This window comes from Balaenoptera ricei, chromosome 10, assembly GCF_028023285.1.
Source record: "Balaenoptera ricei isolate mBalRic1 chromosome 10, mBalRic1.hap2, whole genome shotgun sequence".
NCBI lineage: Eukaryota > Metazoa > Chordata > Mammalia > Artiodactyla > Balaenopteridae > Balaenoptera > Balaenoptera ricei.
In genome coordinates, this window is record NC_082648.1 from 46499614 (window position 1) to 46523356 (window position 23743).

General features: G+C 57.1%; 2 protein-coding genes across 8 annotated transcripts; one reads left to right on the top strand and one right to left on the bottom strand.

The window, feature by feature from the left end:
- The first annotated feature begins 803 nt into the window (after positions 1 to 803).
- On the top strand, positions 804 to 3442 carry TMT1B (thiol methyltransferase 1B). The gene is made up of 2 exons (XM_059936098.1): positions 804 to 1666; positions 2775 to 3442. The coding sequence occupies exons 1-2, from the start codon at positions 1169 to 1171 to the stop codon at positions 3009 to 3011; spliced, it is 735 nt and encodes a 244-aa protein (XP_059792081.1). The 5' UTR covers positions 804 to 1168; the 3' UTR covers positions 3012 to 3442.
- On the bottom strand, positions 3399 to 22381 carry ITGA7 (integrin subunit alpha 7). Of its 7 annotated transcripts, none has more exons than XM_059936093.1 (26): positions 21958 to 22380; positions 17693 to 17820; positions 17514 to 17593; positions 16198 to 16453; positions 15575 to 15706; positions 15197 to 15316; positions 14127 to 14334; positions 13824 to 14017; positions 13359 to 13447; positions 13107 to 13234; positions 12878 to 12973; positions 12676 to 12737; positions 12385 to 12554; positions 11806 to 11955; positions 11043 to 11158; positions 10267 to 10459; positions 10104 to 10184; positions 9919 to 9998; positions 9706 to 9780; positions 9460 to 9562; positions 8796 to 8972; positions 8478 to 8609; positions 6571 to 6684; positions 6235 to 6333; positions 6021 to 6146; positions 3399 to 4118 (listed from the first exon to the last, which is right to left on the bottom strand). In XM_059936093.1, the coding sequence occupies exons 1-26, from the start codon at positions 22161 to 22163 to the stop codon at positions 3888 to 3890; spliced, it is 3546 nt and encodes a 1181-aa protein (XP_059792076.1). In that variant the 5' UTR covers positions 22164 to 22380; the 3' UTR covers positions 3399 to 3887. The 7 variants fall into 7 exon arrangements, with proteins under 7 accessions (XP_059792076.1, XP_059792071.1, XP_059792070.1 ...); XM_059936091.1 differs by lacking the exon at positions 15575 to 15706 and adding an exon at positions 5065 to 5177 and having other exon boundaries at positions 3969 to 4118; positions 21958 to 22381; XM_059936090.1 differs by lacking the exon at positions 15197 to 15316 and adding an exon at positions 5065 to 5177 and having other exon boundaries at positions 3969 to 4118; positions 21958 to 22381.
- Between the last annotated feature and the right edge of the window lie 1362 nt (positions 22382 to 23743).

The window sequence follows — 23743 nt, forward strand, 5'->3', positions numbered from 1 at the left end:
CCAAAACAAAAGAATAATTACACATTTTAAATAAATGAATAAATAGCCATTCCACATGCAGGTATTTACACACAGGAAATACAAGCATATATCCACACAAAGACATGGACATAAAAGTTCATAGCAGTTCTATTTGTAATAGACAACAACTGGACACAATCCAAATGTCCATCAACAGCTGGATGGATAAATAATTTATGATAACCCCATAAAATGGAATACCACTCAACAATAAAATGAATGTTGATTTTCTTTTCTCTAAACAAAACTTCCTTCGGCCACTATGCATGGGCACTCTACAAGAGGGAAAGTCCAATAGCCTCAAGTCTCACGAGGAGCATTTTCCAGGGCCATTGGTGGCCTCTGGGGGAGGACGACTTTAAACAAAGTTCCTGGTTGGGGCGGGTGCTCTGTCCAAGTCCACTGCCTCTGTCCTGCCAGTCAAACCCACTGTGCCCCAGCCAGCGCGGGGCTGAGGGATAAGGTCTGGGGACAATTCCTGAGTCAGGCAGGGATGAACTATCTCAGGAAAGTGTCTCCCACACGGCGCTGCTGGAGCCGGGGCAGCCCCTGTGCTGCTGCCCAGCAGAGAAGTCTTGTGACCTCCCCCACCACCACCCCGGGGTTGACACATCCTTCTCTGTGTTTGGCTTCTATCTGGGGCAGAGGCATGTTACAGTTTACAAAGCCCTGGGGGTGTTCCAGGGGCACCCAACCAGAATTTCCAGTTTGCATAAACTGAGCAGAACCTGAGCCCGGAATGAGGCCGGGACATGCCGCAGGAGTCCGCTCTGCCTGGGCATTTGGCCCCCATGAAGCTGTGATCTGAGACGTAGCTCCCCTCCCCCTTCCCGCGTCTCTCTGAGACGATCAGCACACACCAGCCTCTTCAACTGGGCACAGCGCCCCAGAACTCAGGACACACTGGCACCACCTGTTTCTTCGCCCCCACGTAATAAAATTGGTTGAAGAGCCTACGGGATTTTTGGGACCAGTGCCCTCTGGAGAGATTTCATACATCAACTTCACCCCGGCAAAGAGGAAACTGCCAAGTAGGAGACAGGGAACAAAGTCCTATCACGGGGCGAAAGGAGACTCGAGTCTGCAGCGGCGGAGCAGAGAGACAGGCCAGTCACCCAGGGGAAGCTCCGCTCAGAGCCAGGCTACCATGGACACCCTGGTCCGACTCCTGCAGCTGCTGGTGCTGCTCCTGACCCTGCCCCTGCACCTCATGGCTCTGCTGGGCTTCTGGGAGCCCCTGTGCAAGACCTATTTCCCCTACCTGATGGCCATGCTGACAGTCAAGTGCAACCGCAAGATGGACGGCAAGAAACAGGAGCTCTTCAGCCAGATAAAGGGGCTGGCAGGAGCCTCGGGGAAGGTGGCCCTGCTGGAGCTGGGCTGTGGCACTGGCGCCAACTTCCAGTTCTACCCATCTGGCTGCAGGATCACCTGCCTGGACCCGAACCCCCACTTTGAGAAGTTCCTGACAAAGAGTATGGCCAAGAATAGGCATCTTGAATACGAACGGTTTGTGGTAGCTTTCGGAGAGGACATGAGACAGCTGGCCAATGGCTCCATGGACGTGGTGGTCAGCACCTTGGTGCTGTGCTCGGTGCAGAGCCCAAAGAGGGTCCTGCAGGAAGTTCGGAGAGTACTGAGGCCGGTGAGCAGAATGGGAAGTGTATGGGACGGGGCAACAAACGTAGCATCAGGCACCCCGGTGTCCAGGGCACCCAGGATGGGGAATCTCAGGCACTAGTGCATTAGACACCTGCCCACCCCCACCTGCTGGTGAACAGGAGATATGACCAGGGCCTGGATGGGGCAGAATAGGGCGCTGTGGAAGCACACAGGTGATCCACCTAACAAAGGGGGAAAGAGAGGTGAAGGACACCTAGGGATGTGGTGTTTAAATTGAGATCTGAGGGATTAAGCAGGGGGTGGAGGGAGCGGCGGAAACAAAAGCGTGTTCTAAGTAGAGGTATTAGGGGTAGTAGAATCCATAAAGTTTGGAACCGGGTGTGGACAGAAAGGAGTTTAGGAGGATTTCCAGGTTTCTGGCGTGAGCGACTGGTGGAGGGAGTGAGGGAGGGTAGAGAGAAGTGCCATTTGCAAGATAGGAGAAACCTGTTTGGGGCTTGTTAGGTCTGTGGTGCCATGGAGACGGCCAGGCAGACAACCCAGAGGCACTTGGAAGTCCAGATCTGGAGGTCAGAAAAAGATGTAGCCTGGAGATTTAGATTTGGAAGTCACCAGCTTGTAGCTGGTAAATTCCAAGCACAGGGGTGCATGAGATCACCTAGGGAGGGTACAGTGAGGAGGGAAGAGCTGGAGGAAACCCAGCTTAGTCAGGAGCCCAGTGCAAGCTTTCCCTGGGATGCTGGCTGAGAAGTCCGGGACGCATGCGTCTTGGTCTCGGGAGAGGGCTCAAAGCGAGCATCTCTGTATCCAATGAGATCTCTGCTCCTGGTTCTCCACCTCCCCATCTGTCTGCCCTCGGCTACGCTGTCCTTCAGGTCATTGTTTAAAAATGTCTCACCAGTCATCGCCCCTAGGTCACAGGAGGCTCTTCACACTCGCTTTGAGTTGGGGGGGTAAGAGCCAGGGCATGCAGAGAAAGTCACAGAGCAGGGTGATCGCCCTAAACTCGCAAGCCAGCACCTCCCACTCCACCAAGAGGTTTTGACCAGGCTTGGTCAGCGGGATGGAGGTGAGAGTAGAGGAAGGTTGCGGAATGGAGCAGGTAAGTGACGCTCTCTCTTCTCTCCCAGGGAGGAATGTTTTTTTTCTGGGAGCACGTGGCTGAGCCGCGTGGAAGCTGGGCCTTCCTGTGGCAGCAGGTTTTAGAGCCCACCTGGAAACACATTGGGGATGGCTGCTGCCTCACCAGAGAGACCTGGAAAGATCTGGAGAATGCCCAGTTCTCTGAACTCCAGATGGAACGACAACCCCCTCCCATCAAGTGGTTACCTGTTGGGCCCCATATCATGGGAAAGGCGGTGAAATAAGCCCCTCCTTCTCCCACCTCTGCGGGGGGAACCTCTAACTTCAACCCTTCCTTGTGCAGTGAAAAAGCTCTATTCCCATCCTGACTACGGGGAGAAAACAGTTATACCCTGTCATATCCTTAACTGCAAATTCCTGGACTGGGTCTCCCAATTTTTGCCCACTACCCCTAGGACAGCTCCCCGTCCCTTCCCCGTGTTCCCCCCACTTCTGAGACCACACCCACGTGCCCCCAGGACCTGGTCACAAAAGTCACCAGTATCCCTGCCAGGCCCCCCGGGCTCCCTCCAGCCACCACCTTTGTCCTGGGCTGTGGGGATACAGAGAGAACCAGTCCTCTCTGGAGACCCTGGGCACGAGGGAGCAGGACTCAGCAAAGAAGCCAGAGGTTTTGTCCTCAAATAGTTTTTAATAAATAGACAAAATCCACTGATTGATGCGGCAAACTAAGGTCAGAGGCGAGGGGAAGCTAGGCAGGGAAGAGCCCCTGAGTCAGCGACATAACCTCCTCCCCACCCTCTGGGCTTAAGGCACTTTCAGGGAGATAGGTCCTTGGGGTCTCATTATAGAGGGTGAATGGGAGAGGGAGGGATTAGGGTCCCTTCTCCCCACTTTTGCACCAGGACACCACTGCCCTCCTCACCCTCCCCCACGACCCATCCCTGATTTACCCCCTCTCATCTCACAGCATCCTAAGGGGAGGTTTGGGGGTGGGGGGTGTGTGGTCCTCACGGGGAGAGAGGTCTGCGCCCCTGAGGAAACAGATCCTGCCAAATCCTGATGGGACACCAGCAACCCAGCCTGCCCTCTTCATCCCCAGGAGCCATCTCTGGGGAAGGGGTGCAGGGGACCCATGGGCCAGGCTGGGAAGGAGGAGGCTAGGCAGTGCCTGGCACAGGTTGCCCATCGGAGCCCAGCTCTGGGTGCCTATCCCCAGCCAGAATGGGGTGAGCATCGGGGCCCTCCCGCCGGGGGCTGCCCCAGTTGTTCCTCAGGATGGTGCCCGTCTTCTCCTCCTTGAACTGCTGCCGGTCTTCCCGTGGGATCTTCACCGCGTGGTACTGGGGCACAGTGGCTTCGGGGTACCGCGCTCGCTTGAAGAATCCCATCTGGAAGAACAGCAGGCCAGACATGAGGAGGCTGCGGGGCTGAGGCCCCTGGAGCAGATGCCCAGCACAGCCCAGCCTCTTGCCTCCACCGTCCCTGGGACAGAAAGAACCAACAGCAGCAGAAAGGGGCTGGCTGGGCAGCAGCTCGTGCAGTAAGCAGCCCTCACAGGTGCCACCGTCAGTGCTGGGTCCCCAGGTTCTCATGGGCAGCAAGAGAAAGACCAGGAGGGGCCTGAGGTGCAGGACCAAGGACATCTCCCTTGGTGCCTGAAAGAGGGGGTTGAAGGTAGAACATCAGGACTGCTGACCCCAAAGGTTTCCACACCCCCAAGATTTTTAAGAGACCCAGTAGCATCCCCTAGAACACAAACAAGAGCAGAGGAAAAACATGGCTTCCTAGAGCCCTGCAAACTCCAGAATGATTCCTCTCAAGCCTCCTATGCACAACCCCTGTGTACCGAGCAGCGTGGCCCTTAGGGCGGGCCCTCTCCTCTGTGAATATGGTAGCCTGGCCCCTCCCTAAGTCATGAACATGCTGGCCCTTACCTACCAAGACAGAAATGTGCCCCTTGCACACTCACACTCAGGACTTCCCAGGACTCCTACATGCTAGACTGCACGGCACCTCCTTGCACGTGTGTCTCTGCACACTCATGCCCACAGAAAAGACATGCACGGCACCTCCCTGCACTCCCCACGTGCTCACAACTCCAGGAGCCCACCCAACCCTTGTGCATGCCCCAGGCTGTGCACACTCACCCTTATGACCTCACCCTGACAACCACCTCCCCTCAGTTCCTGGAACTCACACCACCCTCATGCAATCTCCTTTCTACACCCTGCACATTCCTGGTCCCCTGAATGCTGGGAGCTCGACCTACGCTCACATACATACCCACACACGCGCGCACACGCGCGCACACACATGCTCACACACAACAATTACCCCACGGTCCCTGGACCCCCAGCTTCCGCAGCTGAGGGCTGCACGGCCAGCCGGGCCCGGTGATAGTTGGTGGGGAAAGATGAGCTCTGGCTGTTCCGATGGAAGAAGCCACACTGGCACGGAAGGGAGGAAGGGAGCAGAAGAGGTGGAGGATGGGTCCACTGATGGCTCACATTTGCCAGAGGGTGTGCTTGGTCCTGGGGAGGGGGCGCAGTTCTCCATAGGGCCCCAAGGGCATGCATGGCTCCACATAGCCCAGATGTGGCATGTGGTTCAGGGGATGACCGCTGGTGATGGATGTGATTCTCTGTACTGACACGCGCATGAACGGGCTTTTAATTTGGAGCCCCAGACGCACACGTGATTCTGGCTACACTCTGTGTGTATGAGAATGGTTCCATGTAGAGCCTGGTATGTGGCGGTTCTGAGTTCAGTCCTGGCAACAGTTCCCTGCAGGCAGTTCTCCACACTGGTTGGCTTTCTTGGCCACAGTTTCCTTCCCAGCCTTACCCGCCATGCTCTAGTTAATTCAGACCCCACTTCCCTGCCTCCATGACTTTGCCTCTCATAGTCCTTCTGAAAGGCCCAGACCCACCCATCCCTCTCCCCACATCCAGATCCTACCACCCCACCTTCTAAGGCGCAGCTCCAGGGCCACCAGCTCTCGAGCTTGCCCTCGCCTGAATTCCCACTGCACTTTCTTGACTTAGTCCACTGCCTCGTCCTTGACTACTCCCCTCCCCAACTAGACTATAAAATCCCTGAGAACACGATCTACATCTGACTTATCTCTGAAACATCCAGGGCCTGATAGAGACCCTGGTACACGCAGGGTAAGTGCTCAATGCAGATTTGCTGAATAAATGGGAGACTGGGTGAGAGAACCACACCATGAAAGGCCACCTGCCTGACAGGGGAGCCCTGCGCCCACTGGCGTCACCCTCCCCAAGGCTCACCTTCCACATGAGCAGCACCAGCAGCGCCAGCACCAGCAGCCCGGCCAGTACAGCCAGAAGGATGACCCACCAGGGGACTCCTTCTGCCACCACAGCCACGGGGTCCAGGTATACCATCACTGGGATCTGGGGAGCAAGGGGTTAAGGGAACAAGGGCTGGAGCAACAGGACAGAAGAGCTTCCCCTGATCCACCTCCCCAGCCCAGCAGCTCACCACTGTGGAGGCATCTCTGAGCAGCAAGTTCTTGATGGAGGACTTCACGGTGATGTTGGCTTGGACAATCACTTCCAGGGACTTCACAGCCGAGTACTCCTAAGGGAGCAAGGAAGGAGACCCTCCTCCTAAATGCCCCCATGCCCCCATGCCCCCACCTCCCCCCAGCTCCTGAAGTTTGTAAAGGGAATGGTGCCCAACACGGAGGGTGTTTCTGCCTGTCTTGGGTTGAGAGTGTGCTGCATTTGGACAGGAAGGAGGAAGAAGGAGAACTGAGCCCCAGGGCAGGTGTTGGGGAAGAGGATGCCCAGCCCAGCGCCCCAGCCTGACTCTCACCTCCAGGAAGGTGCTGTTCCAGAGGCGGCCCCAGACATGCAGCACAGCTGCACGGTCAAAGCTGTAGAGAGGGCAGCTGAACACCACGCAGCTGGCCGTGCCCCGGGTGCAGTCCTGGGGACCAGGACAGGCAGGGCTCTGAGCTGCTTGGCCCCAGCCCACTGAGCTGCCCAGGGCCCAGCACCCTCACAAACGTGGTCACACAGACACCGTCTACCCAGAGCCTTCCCTCCATCCCTCCATGAGCCCCCATTTTCCCCTGGCTCTTCGTTCAATATCTCTCCCATTTTCCTTACCTGGCTTCAAACTCCCCTCCTCCAAGAAGTCTTCCCAAACTAACCCTGTGGTCCAAAATAGCAGCCTAGCCCAAATCTGGGCTATTTGGCTTTGAAATGCATGGGGAGCAGGGAGGAGGTCTCTTGACAGCGGCAGGCAGAGTATCTTCCCCAGTAGATGCTTATGTTACATAATGACAGTCCCATATATTGAGCATCTATCTGCAAGGTACTTATCTCACTTAAATTCACAACTGTCCTGCAAGGTGCATATTATTATCATCCCCATTTTTCAAACTAGGAAATTAAAGTTCAAAGAGGCCAGGTGACCTGCCTCAGGTCACACAGCTAGCAAAGCTGGAAAGAGGTGGAGCAGATACTTGAACCCAGGTCCAGAGTGGGCAAAGCTGCACTCCTTTGCGAAACCCAAACTCACTGAAGGAGGAGGATGCCCCAGGAGCTGCTGGGGGGACAGGGGACTTAGGCCCTTCTCCTTCCAAGCCTGCCCTAAATCCGTTTGGCCCAATCCTACCTAATGGCCCATTTGCCTAAAAATTAATGTTCTATTCATCACGCTGCCTATACAGAAGAATGGCCACTTTAGAGCAATTCAAGAATCCTTGGTCAATTTGTCTAAAAGTCATTTTAAGTAAAAGAATCCATTTCAAAGTTCTTATCAAAAAGGGTGGCCTTTCAGAAGAAATCAGTCACCTGGAGAAAGCAGGACTATCCATGTAACAGGGAAACAGCAGTTACACAAGCTCATACCACCCCTGAGGTGCCTTCATTTGCTTTCCACCATGCTCTCAGGGGGGCAGGGAAGCCGAGGGCCCCCAGGAAGGATGGACTGTGGCAGCGGAACTTCCTCCCAGACAGATGCCACCAGAGCTGGCCCAACTGCTGCCCTCCCCCTGCCAAGGTCTCTTTGCCTCTTTTTGCCTCTATTGCCCATCCTTTCCACACCTGGGATTCACCTTCTGCCACCAGGCCAAGCACCCCCCCCCCCGATCTGTGCCCCCCCCACTCTCACTGCCAGCGGCATCCTAAAAGGGACCGTACACAGAGTCTGCGCTAATCTGCTCAGCGAGCCCCCTCAGGAACAAAACCGTGTGAAACAAGGAGGAAACGGGGAGGCAAAAGGGCTCGAAAAGGATAGGCTTAATGAATCACATAAATATACTATCGATTTAATTATTAGAACTTTTAAAACCTTCAAGTGTTTTTTGACATTGTGAAAATCAAGCAGGTTTCCTTATGCAAATTGACTTTCTGTCCTAAAAGAATTCAAAAGGATAACAAACAGATCTCAGAGATGGCTAAAACCACCCCCCTATAAAATGTGACCTTTCATACAAACGCAGGGAGAATCAACTGCGTGGGCAACGGGCTATGGTAAGTGCCCTGCTCTGGAGTGAACACTTGGTGGGCACAGGGGAGCTGCGGCGGCGGCAGCTGCTTCACAGGTGTGATGTGAAGTGCCCTGTCACCTTGCCCCCGGTGTCCGTGACCATCACAGTTGTTGACAGGCCACCCGGCACCCTGAAGCTCCCTGCCCTCCCCTCTCCCCGCCATCCTCTGTCATACCCCGTGCCCCACCCCATCCTGCCTGGGCCACATCTGTCCCACCCTCACCAGGGTGACGTTTTTCTTCTTCTCAGCAGAGGACACTGGCCACCAGGACGTGCTGGGCTCCGGCTGCTCATGAGGCTCCTGCGGCTCCGGCTGCCCCAGCTCCCGCCGCCTCCTGTCCCTGCTGTCCACATCCTGAGGTGGGGAGGGGCCCAGTGAGGGTCCCTCCAAACGCAGCAAGGACAGGTGGCACCTCCTCCCCAGCACCCTCCTCCTGGCCCCCCAACCAGCCACAGACCCCCAGCCCCATGGCATCCTTCCCAAAGTCTGACCACGCCCCACCCTGCTTCCACCGCCCCACCCACCCCGCCTAAGCCTCACCAGGTGGAGGATGTTGGGCCTGGGGGAACAGAGTCCCCTCTGCCCCGGCCCCTGCCCGCCCTCCAGCTCCACCCGCATGGGGTACAGCAGCCACTTCCCGTTGGCAATCTCGTGGGGCCACATGATGTTGAGGAAGGCCGAGCCCAGGGTATTGAGTGACTGGCCTTGGTTGGAGACCTGTGGGCACAAGAGAGTGCGAAGGACAGGTTCTAAATCCCCAGAGATGGAGGGGACAGGGCTGCGGGGAAGCATAGCTTCAACAAAGACTCAGGATCCGAGATCCAGGCACCATTCTCTGCCCACCCCAAACCCAGGAAAACCCGGAGATGTCACCGGGAAATGCGGGGAGGCCCCAGCCAAGCAAGGGCAGGGCTCTGGGGAGAGACATCAGCCCTCCCCCCATGTCCCCGTCCCCCAGCAGAGGCCCCTGGGCCCTCATGGCCTCCCCAGACCAGCAGGTGGGATGTCCAGTCAGGAATGAGCAGGAAATGGTCAACTGAGGCCTCAACACAAGCACCTGCACACAGCCAAGGCCCAGGAACTGGGGGAGGCCTCAAACTCGCCGGACCACCAGGCGCCAGATGGGAGAAAAGCCACAGCCCTTGGGACATGTCTCAGCTTCCCCTCTGTGCCAAGAAGGGAGGGACCTCACCAGGCCACTTACCGTAACCTCATACTTGACCTTGCTGCCCACATCTCGCTCAGACTGCATGGCGCTCTCGCCCCGCACCACGCCGGAGAAGAAGAGCTGCTGGGGAATGGCCACCCTGGTGAGGAGGGGTCAAAACAGGGGCTGAGGAGGCCTGGGGCCTGATGGAGGGCCAGGCCAGGTGAGGCAGAGCCCAGGCCTGGGTTTGGGGTTAACGATGCCCACCCCTCTGGCGGAGGTGCCCACCTGGACAGGGCTTACCCCGTGATGGACAGTGGCAGCTCGATGAAGACACGGGCTCGGGCAGAGACCGGCTGCAGCTCCTGCTCGCTGATCCTGGCGTGTGGCAGGGGCAGGTGTGGGCGGCGGGCACAGGCCCCGCCCCAAGGGACCAGGTGAGGACAGCAGAGCCCTTTCTAGGTGGACTTCAAGCCACTGCCCCCACCCTCACCCACCCTGCCCCGCCAGCCTTACGTGGCCAACAGCAGCTCCACCTCCAGCTCTGTGGTCTCAATGGTGATCCCTGAGGTGCTAAGGATGAGGTAGAAGGTGACCTAGGCAAAGTGTGAGCAAGGTTAGAGTCCGGGAGGGCGAGGGGCTTGAGGAGGGGTCAGGGGTGAGAGAGCCGCTCGGATAGGGATAAGGGCAGGTATGCCGACCTGGGCACCTCTCTTCACGGGGTTCCCCAGCTCACACTCGACATGGGAGGCGTTCTCATTGGACAGGCACAGCGGCTTCTCCTGGAGTGGGGACAGAAGGAGAGATCAGCTTGGGTTACTGGAGCCCCCAAGACCCCATCCCTGCCCTGCCCCGGGTCCTCACCGCAGGGTCCAGGGCCCGGACTCCTGAATAGTGCAGAGAGGCAGGGAGGGTGACCAGGAGCTGGGCTTCATGGGCGTCATCCCCATCAGCCTGGGGCTGGGCTGGGTCCGAAGGCAGATTGGTGACCTTCAGCTCCAGGCCAATGACTGGCTGCCCACTCAGTGCAAACAGGGCTGTCGTCCCATCCACATCCCTGGGGGGTCAGATGCCACTCACTCTAAGACCTGAACACCTGCCCCCGCCTCTCCCTCCCTTCCTCCTCCCCCCGCCAGTGCACGCTGCCTGCCCCCACTCCCTGAACCTCTCCTCCCACCCTGGCTCTCCCAAATCTCCGCACACACCAGTCCAAGCCTCAGACTCAAGAGAGTCAAGACTGGGAGTCAGGGGACCTTTGTTTCTGGCCCCAGCTCCAGCACTTACTGACCCTGGGCAAGTAATTTAACCTCTCTAGGCCTCCGTTCTCCATCTCTAAAGTGGGACTAGTAATATTTCCTGCTTCATGGGGTTGTGAAGACTTAACAGTGAGATGTATGTGAACTGTATAATTTTTTTTATATGGTGAAGGATTGTCACTCTCTGCCAGAGGAACCCCTGTGGGCCCCTCACTGCCCTCATCCTGCAAACTTCTGAGCTCTCAGCAGGTCCTCCCCACCTTCCACCTTCCACCCTCTCCCTGCAGGCTCAGCCCCCGCTCCTGCTGGCCCTCCCAAGGGGACTTCCTTCCGTCCCTTGATCTCTTGCCTTCCCACCCCACCTGCTCCCTCGCTCCCCCTCACATGGGCAGAGGCTGAAACTCCGTGTCGCTGACACGGGCGCAGAACCGGGCGTGGACCAGCTGCAGATTGCTCTGACACACCTTGTCTTCACCACAGCCTTGCTTCAGAAAGTGGATCTGGGGAGAGATTTGGAGAGGGGGTCATTCCCAGGGGGTGAATGTATCGCCAAGGCATATGGCGGGGTAGAGGATCACAGGAGTAAACAACCTGAGTTCAACCCGCAGACCTGCTGCTTCCTAGCTGTGTGATACCCAGCTGGTCACCTAACCACTCTGAGCTGTGTCCTCATCAGTAAAATGATGGGAGTATTACGATGCCGTGGTAGAGACCAGCAGGCTAGTCCACAGCGAGGCCGCATTTCCTCGGCCTTTCTTGCATGTAACTAAGTCCCAGACTTAGAACGTGAAGAGAAGTAAAAAGCATCACTTCTGGACTGGCCATAAGAACCATACAAGGAACTCCCCGCCCCCCTCCAACTGATGGGGATAGAGGTGACCTGAGGACCTTGGAGGCCACATTTGAACATGGCAGACCCCCACCACCCTGGGCCCCTGAATGACTGCCTGTCCCCTCTGACTAGGAACACATGATAATTTGGGCCATTTTACATCTGCGGTCCACCTGTTAACAGCATCTAGAGATATGAAGAACAAGTGGTGTAACATGAAATAATTTTGCAAGCTATGAATGTCACTGGCGAGGGAGTCATGATCCCTGTTCCTCCCAGCTTCTTCTCCTGGGCTAAACCAGAACGCATGCTCACCTCTGTCCGCTGGGTGCTGGGCTGGTGGGCATTGAGGATGGGGGCCACGGGGGGCAGCCCCTGGCCAGGAGCCTGTCGCCGGAGCCGAGGGGTCTGGAGACTATAGGACAGAGTCACCACGATGGCCCGAAGCTTGTCTTTGACATTCTCCTGGGGAAGGGAAAAGATAGACGTGGATACAAGAACAACCCCCAGACCCCAGCCCTGCCCAAAGCCCCCAGCCAGACCTAGGACAGATCCTGAAACCCGGAAGGAGGCTCAGGGAGACGAAGGAGAGAGGTGGAGAACTGGGCTAGCGGGGGGAGAGCAACTGGGGTGGAGAAGGGAGGACAGCCAGGATTTAGGGCTTCGGGGACCAGACGAGAAGATGGAACCTGCCATGGCCATCTCCAGGGCGTATAGAACTTGACAGGAGATGCAAGAAAACAGCAGGTAAAAGAGAGGCCCAAAAGGGAGCCTTCCCAAAAGTCGAGATCTTAGACTGAGGTGTGAGTGTGTTTGGGAAGAAGATGAGAGGAATCCAGGAAAAGAGAAGATGTGATGACAATGACCCTCAGAGGCCAAGGGGTCAGCGTCCACCTGAAGCTGAAGCATAGTGTCTCCACAGACTCGGTCATGCTGGTGTTTCAGCCACACGGTGCCTGAGGCCTGGTGCTTGGGGTCATCTGGGCCACGGCTCAGGAAGGTCACACGGGGCACCTGGCCCCGGAGCCTCCGGTCTGTGTCCCCATCTAACGTGTAATCCAGGGCTGTGGCAGGTGGGAGAGGAGGGGCCGGTGAGCTGCAGAGCAGCTCCAATGGGCCCTTCTCTGCACCCCGAGTGACCCACCCTGACACCCAACGGGGCGGGCGTGGAGGGGCCTCACTCACCCACAACGGGGCTGTAGCTGCTGGGCGATGCAATGTAGCTGAAACAGACCCTGAGGTCCATGCTGCGGGGACAAAGGCAAGGCTGACAGGCCCGGGCCACACCCCAACCCTGCCCACTCCTGCCCCAGCCCCAAACTGGGCAGACAGGGGAGAACTGGACCCTGGAGGCTCCCCTCCACCCTCCCCTCAGACCCCGCCTCACCAGACCGAGTGGCCACTGGCGCAGTTGGGCTGTTCTAGGTCGATGTTTCTTGGAAGAATAGAGACCTCGTGGGAGACGTGGAGGACGGGCCTGGCCCTGGGGAAGGGGGAGTCCAGGGCACAGGAAACATGAGAACATGAGGCTGGGAAAGAGGGGAGGCGGCAGATCTGGCACTGCAGAGCGGCTCCGGCCTTGGGGAGGGGGAAGCCAGCAGAGAGGGAGGGCTCACCTGAAGAGCACGGCAGTGTCGGCCAGGGAGCCCACCAGCAGGTCCGGGTAGCGGTTCCCATCCACATCCAGGCCGCCCGACAGAGAGTAGCCAAAGCTCTTAATGCCCACAGCCTCGCCCTCCAGCACCTGCGGCACCAGACCATCAGCCTCCCCACCCATCACCTCCCAGCCTCTGCCTCCCCCGCCCTCTGCTGTTGTGCCCCCCAGGTCCCCCAGACACCCATTCCCTCATCCCCACCACTCCCCTCACCTGGGAAGGTTTGACGACAACCCCCAGGCTGCTCCCGTGGTAGATAAAGACTTTCCCATCCCCGTCGAAGGGAGCCCCTACAGCAAGGTCTGCAGGAGTGGGAGAAAGGCAATCAGACCTGGGGGCTGGGGGTGGGAGGCATGAGGTCCAGGCCCCTACTTTCCCTCAGTCACTCAGTTCCATGCCCTGTGTTTTCTATTTTATTGAGAGGCTACTAAGTCCTGGGCACCTTACACATGTCATTTTTAATCCTTTCAGCTACTCTCTGCAGGTATCACTTGCTCAGAAAGGGGACCTGCCCAAGGTCACAAAGCTGGTAAATGGTAAAGCTCAGACAGGAGCCCAGGTTGCTCCTCTCCCTGAGCCCTCAGAAGACCTTCCCCTTGACCTCAGAGGCACTTCCGCACCCCTGCCCCTCACCCCTCCCTTCCCCCCTTCCCCAGCCTTCCCTGTCCCCATTCACACCTGGGAAGCCATCTTGGTTGAGGTCCCCCAGGACAGCCAGACTGATCCCGAACATGGAGTCAGGAGAGCCGCAGAGCCGGAGAGGGGAGACCCCAGCCCAGTGACCCCCCTGGTTCATGTACACATACACGGCACCCCCCAGTTCTTCTTGGCGCTCAAAGTAGTAGGGGGCACCCACTACCAGATCTGTCCAGCTATGGAGAGAGGGAGACAGCCAGTGGAGTCAAGAGGAAAGGCCAGAGGCCCCTTACCCCTCCTAGACCCAGCCTCCCCCAGGCTCCACCCGCCTCGGCCCACTCTCACCCGTCATTGTTAAGATCAGCCACCGCCAGCGAGTAGCCAAAGCCAGAGGTCAGGCGCTCCCCGGACAGCATAACTTCAGGCACCAGGCGACTGGCGCTGTCTTTGCGCAGAATGACCACAGCACCCTTGTGGTTGGCACGGGGGGCCCCTGCCACAAAGCTCAGCTCCTCTGCTCGCACCAGACTCTTCCCCGAGTCGATGGAGAAACCTGGATGGGGGCGACTCACCAGTGAGCTCTCCCCACCAGACTCCCAGCCAGGGTAGGTCACAGGTCCTCCCACCCTGCCCCTCCCTAAAAGGTAGAGGTGCCCTCTGAGGTATCACCACCACAGCTGGACCACTCCTCCTCCCCTCCAGAGGCCCGGAAGCCCTCCCCACCCAGAGACTAAGGTCTGGCACAAGAAGTGCGATGAGGTCAGCCTCAGGGACTGGGGAGGAAGGAGAAAGGCAATGGCTGAGAAGGCCAGGCCGCTGGGCTGGGGGCTGAGGCGCCGGCAGGAGCTGGGCCAGGGCGCCCCCATATGATTCCCTGGAACTGCTCTCCTCTCTGCACACCCAGGAGGCCCCCATCCCATCCAATGCACCTTCTTTGCCCCCTACTCCCACCATCCTGGCAGGAAGAGGAAGACTTCACATGGACGGGAGAGGAGGAAACGGGGGAAATGGGGAAGAGCTTGATTCACGCAAGCTTCTCCCAGGCCTCGTTTCCTCCTCTTCTGCGGAAGGATGCGGATGAGAAAGGAGAGGGACTTACCAACACAGCTGGACCTTTCTCCGCACATGCCCACCATCCATCCCTCAGAGAAAGTCCCCCAGAGGTCTAGCCTCCTTCCTTCCCAGTACAGCCTCAGGCCACCTGGATCGTCCTCCATGGAGACCCCCGTTCACAGCCCCGAGGCTTCACCCCTGGGCCTCTTCTCCTTGGGCCTGGTTACTGGGCTCAGCTCTTGTCTGTAATCTGGGCCCAGTGGGTGTTTCTCTGGGTACATGTTGGGGGGCAGGGCAGGAGAGGTGGGGAGGCCAGGCCAAGCCCCCAGGGCCCAGGAGGACGTGGAGGGGAGCTTACAAACCTAAGTAGCTATTCAGGGCCAAGTCTCCGGCTGGTCCTGGGAGCCGGTCAGCAGGGTCCAAAGTTTTATACACCAGCTGGTCAGGGTCTGAGCTATCAATGTTGGTCACAAAGAGCAACCCTGCGGGGGGCGGGGCGGGGGAGACACCAGGGAAGGGACATCCAGAGGAGGGGCCACAGAGTGGGGAGACAGAGGCAAACAGAAAGAGGAAGACGTGGAGAAAGAATACGAGAGAGACAAACAGACCAGAGAGATAAGAATCAGAGACAGAGACAGAGTGAGGGACAGAGACAGAGACGGAAGGATGGGAGCATGGAGAGAGAGGACAAGAGAGGAGCAGAGGGTTAGAGCAGCTCCGGGCCAGGGAGGGGTCCCTACCAAAGTAGCTGTTGGCAGGGACCGGGATGAGGCGGGGGTCCTGCTCCTTCTCACCCCCCGCCTCGTAGGGCCCGTCGTCCAGATGTGCCAGGTCCGCTGAGCCCTGCACACAGAGCTCCACCCTGGCCGTGCCTGCAAGGACAGACCTGTTAGTGCCCAGGGCAGGGAGCAAGGAGCACCCGCAGGCCGGGCGCTAGTTAGACAGGCACCCAGGGAAGCCCCTCCTCTCCTTTCCAGCCCTATCTCCACCCCCTCCCGGCCCAAGCTGCCTGGGGTCCCCCAGACTTGGCATCACACTCACCGAGTGTCAGCCCGGCCAGCGGCAGCGTGCGGAGATGGGAATGGGAGTGATGAGGTGTGGGCTGGTGTGTTGGAGCATGCGGGCCCCGGCTGGGCATGTGGGAGCTCATGCCAGCATGTTGCGGAACTCTCAGCCATGCGGAGGAGAGGCGATGGCCCCGTTCGTGTGCGTGCTGGCATGGCTGTGGTGAGAAGCGTGGCAGGGCCCCAGGGCTCCACGGCAGTGAACATGTGGGCGTGCTTGGCCACATGCTGCCTCCAACCCCCTCTCTGAGGTACTGGACATTTTGGTTCCCTTCTCCCCTCCCCAGGGAGTCACTCACCCTTCCAGTTATAGGTTCCCGGGGCCCCAAAGAGGAGGTAGTGGCTGTCGGGGGAGAAGGCGGCGGCCGTGCCCTGCTGGCAGAACCCAAACTGTTCGTGGCCCTGGGGGCGTCCCTCACAGAACTTCCACTCCCCGCCATCCAGCTCATCGCGGATGGCCAGGTCCTGGCTTAGCACAAAGCAGCGACCAATCACGTCCCTCGTCTCCAGGATCTGGTCCACACGCTGCCGCGCCTCGTATCGGTGCGCACAGGTCTGTGGGAGCAAAGGAGAGGGGCTCATTCCACTGTGAGGGCCAGGACCCTGCTTGAGCCACGCTGCCCGTGTGCAGACATTTGGCAGACACTGGTTCACTTGCACACAGGTGCACGCGCGCGGGTGCATACAGGCGTGCACACACGCACAGACACATCTGCCAGCATCACTGGGGCACCGCCCCCCAGCCCAGTGTAAGGCAGATATATAATATAATCCCCTGCCCTATCCTCTCTGCACCCACTTCTTCACCCACAGCACAACTAAGCCAGCACCCAGAACTCACGTCTCCTCGATCCCGCCAGATGGGACTATCCCCAACATGCCCGGCTTGGTACTGCCTCTGAACCCTCCTAAGCGCTGCCACCTCGTCTGCAAAGAACTCCCTCCCTTCTCCACACTCCAAGTGTTGCTTATTCTGGAAATCCTGGCTCAAATCACCCCACCTGCAGGAGTCTTTGCTCTCCACTCCTCCCTTGAACTTGTATGGACTGGGGACCATACCACTCACTTAGCATTAACCATATTCTGCCCCATAGGGACTTATATTATTGTTTGTGCATTTTAGTGATGACACAGAGAGAGAGAATGAGAATCTCTGGAACTATGCAGGAGGCTAGCTGAGAACCAGGCTTTTCCCTGAGTTTACACGTCCTCTCTCAGTAACTAGCACAATGCCTGATGTTTAAAAGGTTCTCAGTGAGTTTGACAAATCAGTGGATGGATGAACGGTTAGACATTTTTAAATTTATAAGGACAGGGACCATGTCTTACACCTTTTTGTATCTCTCTGAGGTCCTCGGAAGCGGACCATCATACCATATTGCCAACCTGAGTTCTGTAAGCACATCTGTGCATATGCACACACCATACACACACACACACACATACACACACCACCCTTGCATAAGTGACAAGAAGTGGTACTCATTGCAATTATATTACTGTTACAGAGTCAAACTGTTTTTCCTTCTTTTTAAAAATTAATTTTCATGACCTTTTTCAATAAAAATAGTAAATATTAAAAGTCAAAAAAAAAAAAAAAAGATATGGTACTCACAACAATCTTGCCCCCAGGTCCCTGGCTCCGAACACTGACTCCCAACCACTGGTTCTCCTTACTCTCCTTCTGCACGTCAGCTGGAGGCGGGACACTGGGAATTAGGGGAGGAAAGAGGAAGCCAAGTCCTCCCCTCCCCTCCTCCTGTGCCCCCCACCCCACCCCCACAGGGCCCTCACCTCCCCGGTCGATGTCCACTCTGTAGCAGTCAGTCTCTTCCAGGCTCAGTGGGCAAGCGAAGAGGCCTCCAGTGCGATTCGCCTGCTGCCCAGGCAGGGCCAGAGCCTGGGGAGCGCCCACCAGCAGCCTGCATGATGGGGCAAGGGCAGGAGTTGGTGGCCAGAGTGCTCCACCTCCCCAGAGCTGCCCAGGCCCAACTCCTCGGTACCAGGCAGAGTGTTGAAGGACTAAGGCAAAGGGCCAAAAGCCAGTTTTCCCATGTCCTGATACAGGCAAATTAACACACTTGGCCGTGCAATCATCACATTACGCATGCACATACTATCTGGATGAAGAACCACATACATAGTAGATACACACACACACACACACACACACACACACGCTCACGCCACCCAAGCAGCCTGGCCAGCACTGCTGGTTTGAAAGAACCGCCTGTTCCCAGCACCTGTTCCTGACCAGCCCTTCCTACCCCCCACTCCCTGGCCCCATCCCCAAGCTCTGCCCTCCTCCCCAACCCCAGTTCAGTCGAAACCTTCCAAGAAATGCCAAAAATGCTGGGAGCAAAAGTAACAGCACCATGAGGTGGTCCAGGGACCAGCTTTGCGGGGCCAAGCAAGAGACTAGATATGGGTCCACCTCCCTCACCCTCTCATCGGGGATCCATCAAAGACCCACCGCCCAGTAACCGTGCCAGCCCAGGATTCTATCAGTCACGCCGGCTGGCATGGAGGTAGGGGCAAGTTTCTCTTTCTGTCTCCAATCCTAGCCCCGTTCTCCCCATACATCCTGAATCCCCTTCCCCATCCTTCCTTCTGCTCCCCCGTCCATGATTTTCCCCATTCTGCCCCCCGCCCCACCCCCACCCAGCCTTCTCTCCTACCTCCCCCTCAGACGCTTTCCCAGCTACAACTTTCTTGGCAGGACAATTTTCCATGATCACAGCCAAGGCTTCTTCCCCAGGGGAGGACTGTGCTGGGAATGGAGGCTGCCTGGGTCCCCTGGGGAGGACCCCCAGGCCAGGAGTGAAGGAGAGAGAGAGGTGAGGTGATTGGCACCCAGCTGGCTACAAGGATCTTCTTTTCGCAGAGGGAGACTCAAAAGCGTCAGCAAGACAAACCTCAAGGCCTCTCTCCCCCACTCTTTTCCTCCATCGCCCTCGCTGGGGCGCGAGGCCCAAAACTGTGTGGGGCAATATTGCAGACAGGCATCTGTGGGGCACTGTGCCAGTTCTGATGGGGCACAGAGCCAGTCTCCCTTCCCACAACTCCTCCTCGTCTCTTAGCAGCTGTCACCCCATGTCAGAGCCAATGTCACGAGAGAGGGGGGTGGGGAGTGGAAGGGAAGAGAGCATACACTGGGCATTCTTTAACAACTATTTATTGAGAACCTATCATCTGCCAAGCCCTGTGTCAGGCACTGGTGAGACAAGGAAGTGATATTTATTCAGCACCTAATATGGGTCAGGCCCTAGGCTAGATGCCAGGGATATGAGGAACTAACGTTTATGACTCTCTACTAGGTGCCGGGCACCGGGCTAGGCATGTTACCTGCATTATCTCATTTAACCTGCACAACAATCCTATGTGAGGATTCTTTGCTTCTCTTTCAGATGAGGAAACTCACTCAGAGACATTAGTTGGATGCTGGAATTCAAACCCACATCTGCCTAATTCCAATATCTGTGCCTTTTCCACCCAATGACTGGCCACCTTCAGAAAAGGAAGACAGGGATGAGGAGAGGAGGGTACCCAAGCAGAAAAAGAAACTAGGTGGCATGGCCAACCTTCAGACAAGTCCATGGTGCTCCCACCTCCAAACACAGAGATGGAGAGCCCTTGGAGGACTGGGGCTGCCTCATTCATCTTTGCATTTGCCCCCTAGGAGGTGTCCATATGTGTTTGCTGGACCCACACATTATGCAGACTCACAGAGACACACAGTGTCTCAGCTGGTCAGCGCATAACTAAGCACCAGGAGAAGCTAACAGTCGTGTTTAATGCTCACATCTCCCCTGGAGGTCATGAGTAGGGAGTAGAAAGGAGGGGAGGGGTCCATATGGAGGAAAGAAGCTGAGTGCATAGCTATGCCCAGCCCCACACTTGGTGGAGAACAGACCAGACCATCCCACCTGCAACAAGAGTTCCCACACACAGCCTCTCCAGTCCCTCCACCTCTGCCCCAGCCACACACTCCCTCCTGGCTTCATCCCATGATCCCCAGCCACCCCAGACCTCTGGACAGAACAGTATCCACAGATGCAGCCACTGCAGAGAGAAAGGCAGCTAGGAGCAAAGGACTCCCTGGGAGCCTGGCTAAGTGGAGGTGAAGGAGTAGCCCAGTACCTCTGCACTTCTCAATTCCCCATTCACTCCAGGCTCCAACCCAAGTCCGGCCCACTCTGACTCTCTCAATCTGGGTGGCCCTGTGGGGAGGGTGCTTGGCCTGGAAGGTTGGCTCAGCCCAGGGGGTGCTCCAGCCAAGCCTTTGGATCCAGGCTTCCTGTAAGGCACTAAAGCTACGCTCCAGCTCTGTGGATCACCATACAAGAAAAAAGGTACCAACACTTTCATAGCTCCCACTGTGGGCCTTGCACTATTCTCAGCATTTTACATGTGTTAACAACTCTTTCAATGCTCACAACAACTCTATATGGTAGTACAGTTGATGGTATTACAGCTGATGGAAATAAAAGAGGCTGAAACCACAGAGCAAAGAAGGTTACACTTCAAAGTCTCATCTGGGGCCAGATTGAAAGACATCAAAATTGGTGAGGTCTTTCGATCAGCGAGTGCTGGGGAAGGTGACCTGCAACCCCAAAGCCAGGGACTTAGCGAGGTATCTGGCCTCTCACAGGCCACGAGACAGCAGAGCGCCCCCTGCTGGAACAAGAGCAGGGTGAGGGGGTCAGGCCCCTCTGGGAAGGCCCCCAATTTGGCTTAGGGGCCACCATCAGAGACGAGGGGGAAATGACAAGAGACCAAGCTATTAAAAATAACCTAGAATTTGCCTGGAAATAGCTCAGAGAGCTCAGCATGTCCTAAAAAGGCCTCCAGTCCTAGAACTCTAGCACATGGCGGGAGGGAGGAGGGAGGGAGACAGAGATGAGGGAGGAAGTAGACAGAAGGCTGAAGAAGAGATGAAGTCAGTAGCTTTCCATTGCTCCCAAAGTTTGGGGGACCGCTTGACCCCGCTCCCTGATGACAGGGCTAATGGAAGAAGAAGAATCAGAGCTAGCCCCTCCTCCCTGAGCAGGGAAGAGAAATGAGCTCTCATCCCTACTCTCTGCCCCCAGGCCAATAGCAGTGGGGAGAAGACAGTCCCAGTGGACAGCACTGATCTCAGTAATGGACACTTAGTGTGGCTTAGGCACTGGCCTAGGAGAGAAAAGTCCCCTGGCAGGAAGGGGTGGGCCGCTTTCTTCCCCTTCCTGCCTCTCTTTTTAAAATCGTATAAGGAGCTGGGGCCAATAGTACAGGAAGCATGACAGTCACAGGCCCCATAAGTGTGTCTTTCTCCTACGGGTCCCGAACTGATTAGAAAATAACCAGAATTGTCCTCTGCCCCTCACTCTCCCTGCCTCTCCCCACTGCTGAGATTCCTGGAGCTGGAAATTTCCTGAGGAGGAGGAAGGGGAACAGCCTGGCCAGCATCCTTCCTGGATCTCTCTCACTGCTGCTGCTGCTACAACTTTGGAGGCTCTGTTTTCTGCCACCCTCTATCACCAAGCCACCTAGTGCAGACTGCCAGACCCTCCCAGGTCCTCTCCCAGCCTTCCTGTGGTCCTGAGCCACAGAAGCGGCAGCCCAGCGTCCCGATGCTCTCTTTCCATCCCATGGCAATGCCCTGGCAGAAAGTTATTTCTGGAGTCTACCCTCCATCCCTTCCATGGCACCTTCAGCCTCTCTGTCCTTTCCCTCTCCTCCTGACCTAAGCAGAGGCCAAATGCTCAATCTCCCTTCCTGAGGGAGTTCAGCTTCCAGAAGGAGGGGAGCCACAAGCACTGGGACTGGAACAAGAATGCAAGCTGGGGTGAAAGTTGAAAGGAGATCGCTCCCAGCCAAGACAAGAACCTTGTTCTCCAACTTATCCCCAAAGCAAGATCCTGGGTCTCAGACCCAAGACAGGCAAGGCTCCAGGCTGGGGTGTGGGTTATCTGTAGGCAGCCTGAGTCTTGATGGGGTTGGAAGATTGAGAGATGGGGCGGGCCGGGGGGGCACCTGTGGCTCGGGCACGGGGATTCCGCGCGGGTGTGGTGACTCACCAGCTTTGGGGTCCGGGCTGCAACTGGCGATGCAGAGCCACAGAGAAGCCGAAGAGGCTCCCTGGCTCGCCCTCCTTGCGCAGGGCGCCCATCACGTCCAGATTGAAGGCGACAGCCCCTGGGAAGAGCAGTCCGGCAAGCAGGGAGCCAAGAAGGTAACAAATCCCAGGGGCCCCCCATGGATCGCGGCCCGGAGTCCCTGCCATGGGGCGACCCCCGCGCGCGCTCCGGAAGAGCGCAAGGAAATCCGCTCGCCCCCCGAGTCCCAGGTCTCCCGGGGCGGGTCTCTGGTCTCCGAGTCTCGCTGGTCCTTCAGGGGGTCTCCCAGTCTTCCGCCTCGCCACCCCTCTCCCGCCGCTCCGCCGCCCCAGCACCAGCCAGGACAACTGCAGCGGCCGCAACCCCTGGTCCACTCCGGCTCCCGCCTCCGCTCCCACGGGTGGCGCCCCGGCCCCGCCCTCGCCCCGCCCCTCGGGCCCGCTGCAGGTGGAGGCCGCCGGAGTCGCAGAGGGATGCCCAGGAGGGTGGCTCCGGGTGGGAACCCTCCCAGTCCCACCCCACCTCGGGCGCCGCCCCCGCCAGCGCTCTCCCTTTCCCCCCACTCCTGCCCTACCCCGCGAGCGGTGGAGGCGGCGTCTGGGAATGGGGAGGGAGTGAGAAATACGGATAGAAAGGCGCCGAAAAAGAGGAGCGGCGGAGGGCGGGACGGGTAAGAGATGGGAAGTGGATGAGGCTAAAGGACAGTCTGGGAAGAGAGAAATGCAGAGAGAAAGATGCAGATGTGTCCGGTGTGGTCCCTTAATGCTACCTTCTCCCCATGGACACACAGAGCACCTCTGCTGCTGTTTAAATCAAACCATTTCCCACCCGATCCCATCCCACCCCACCTCTCAGAGTCCGGCAGTGGCAACGGCTCTGCTAGACACATACATCGTCAGCGGTCAGAGAAGCAGAGGAAAAGACTGGCGAGAAGAAAGAAAAACTCAGCAGGCCTGGGGAGGGGAACAAAGGAGGCAGGTAGAAAGAAAACTGAAAGAGAAAAGAGATGGTGAAAGAAGGGTAAGAGTTTGATCAACAAGGATGGAATGAAGGGAGAAAACAAGGAAAAGACTGAGGGTGATATAGGAAGAGGAAATTAAGCTGGGGGGAAAGCATGGACTGTCAAAGAAGACCAAAAATGTGAGAGATTGGCCCCAAGAGGCAGAGAGATGGGAAAGATGTCTCCGGCTTCCAGATCCTTCCCAGAACCGTACATTTCCTACCCTCCAAAGGGGAAGGGATTGGAGGGGAGAGGGTCCTGCGCTGGCCCAGGCAGGATCGGGGTGGGGCTTCCCAGGGATGTCCACAGGGACTTGTCCCTCTGCCTCTCCCTTCCCCCCAGGCTGAGACAAAGGCAAAGCGGGGGAGGACATTTTCCAACTGTGCTATTTATAACTCTAATCCAGAAATGGGGCCAAGAAGAGAGATAGGAAATAATTTGACACAACTGGAACCTCACTTGCTGCCACATCCCGTTCCTAGTTCTCTTTCTTACTGGGTGTTGATCTTGGGTATATCCATCTGTCCATTTTTCTCCCTTCTCGCTCTCACCCTCTGGTTTTGTCTCATCCCCAGCTCTGTCTTTATCCCCCTTCTTGTCTCTGTCACTTGGAATCTTTCTAGACTATTTCTCAATGTCTCTAATGTTTCCTTTGCCCCCCAAACACTATCATATCCTTAAGACTCTCTGTTCTCCCTCCCTGTCTTCCAAGCTCCAATATGTGTTCTCCCTAATTCCTCTTCCCAT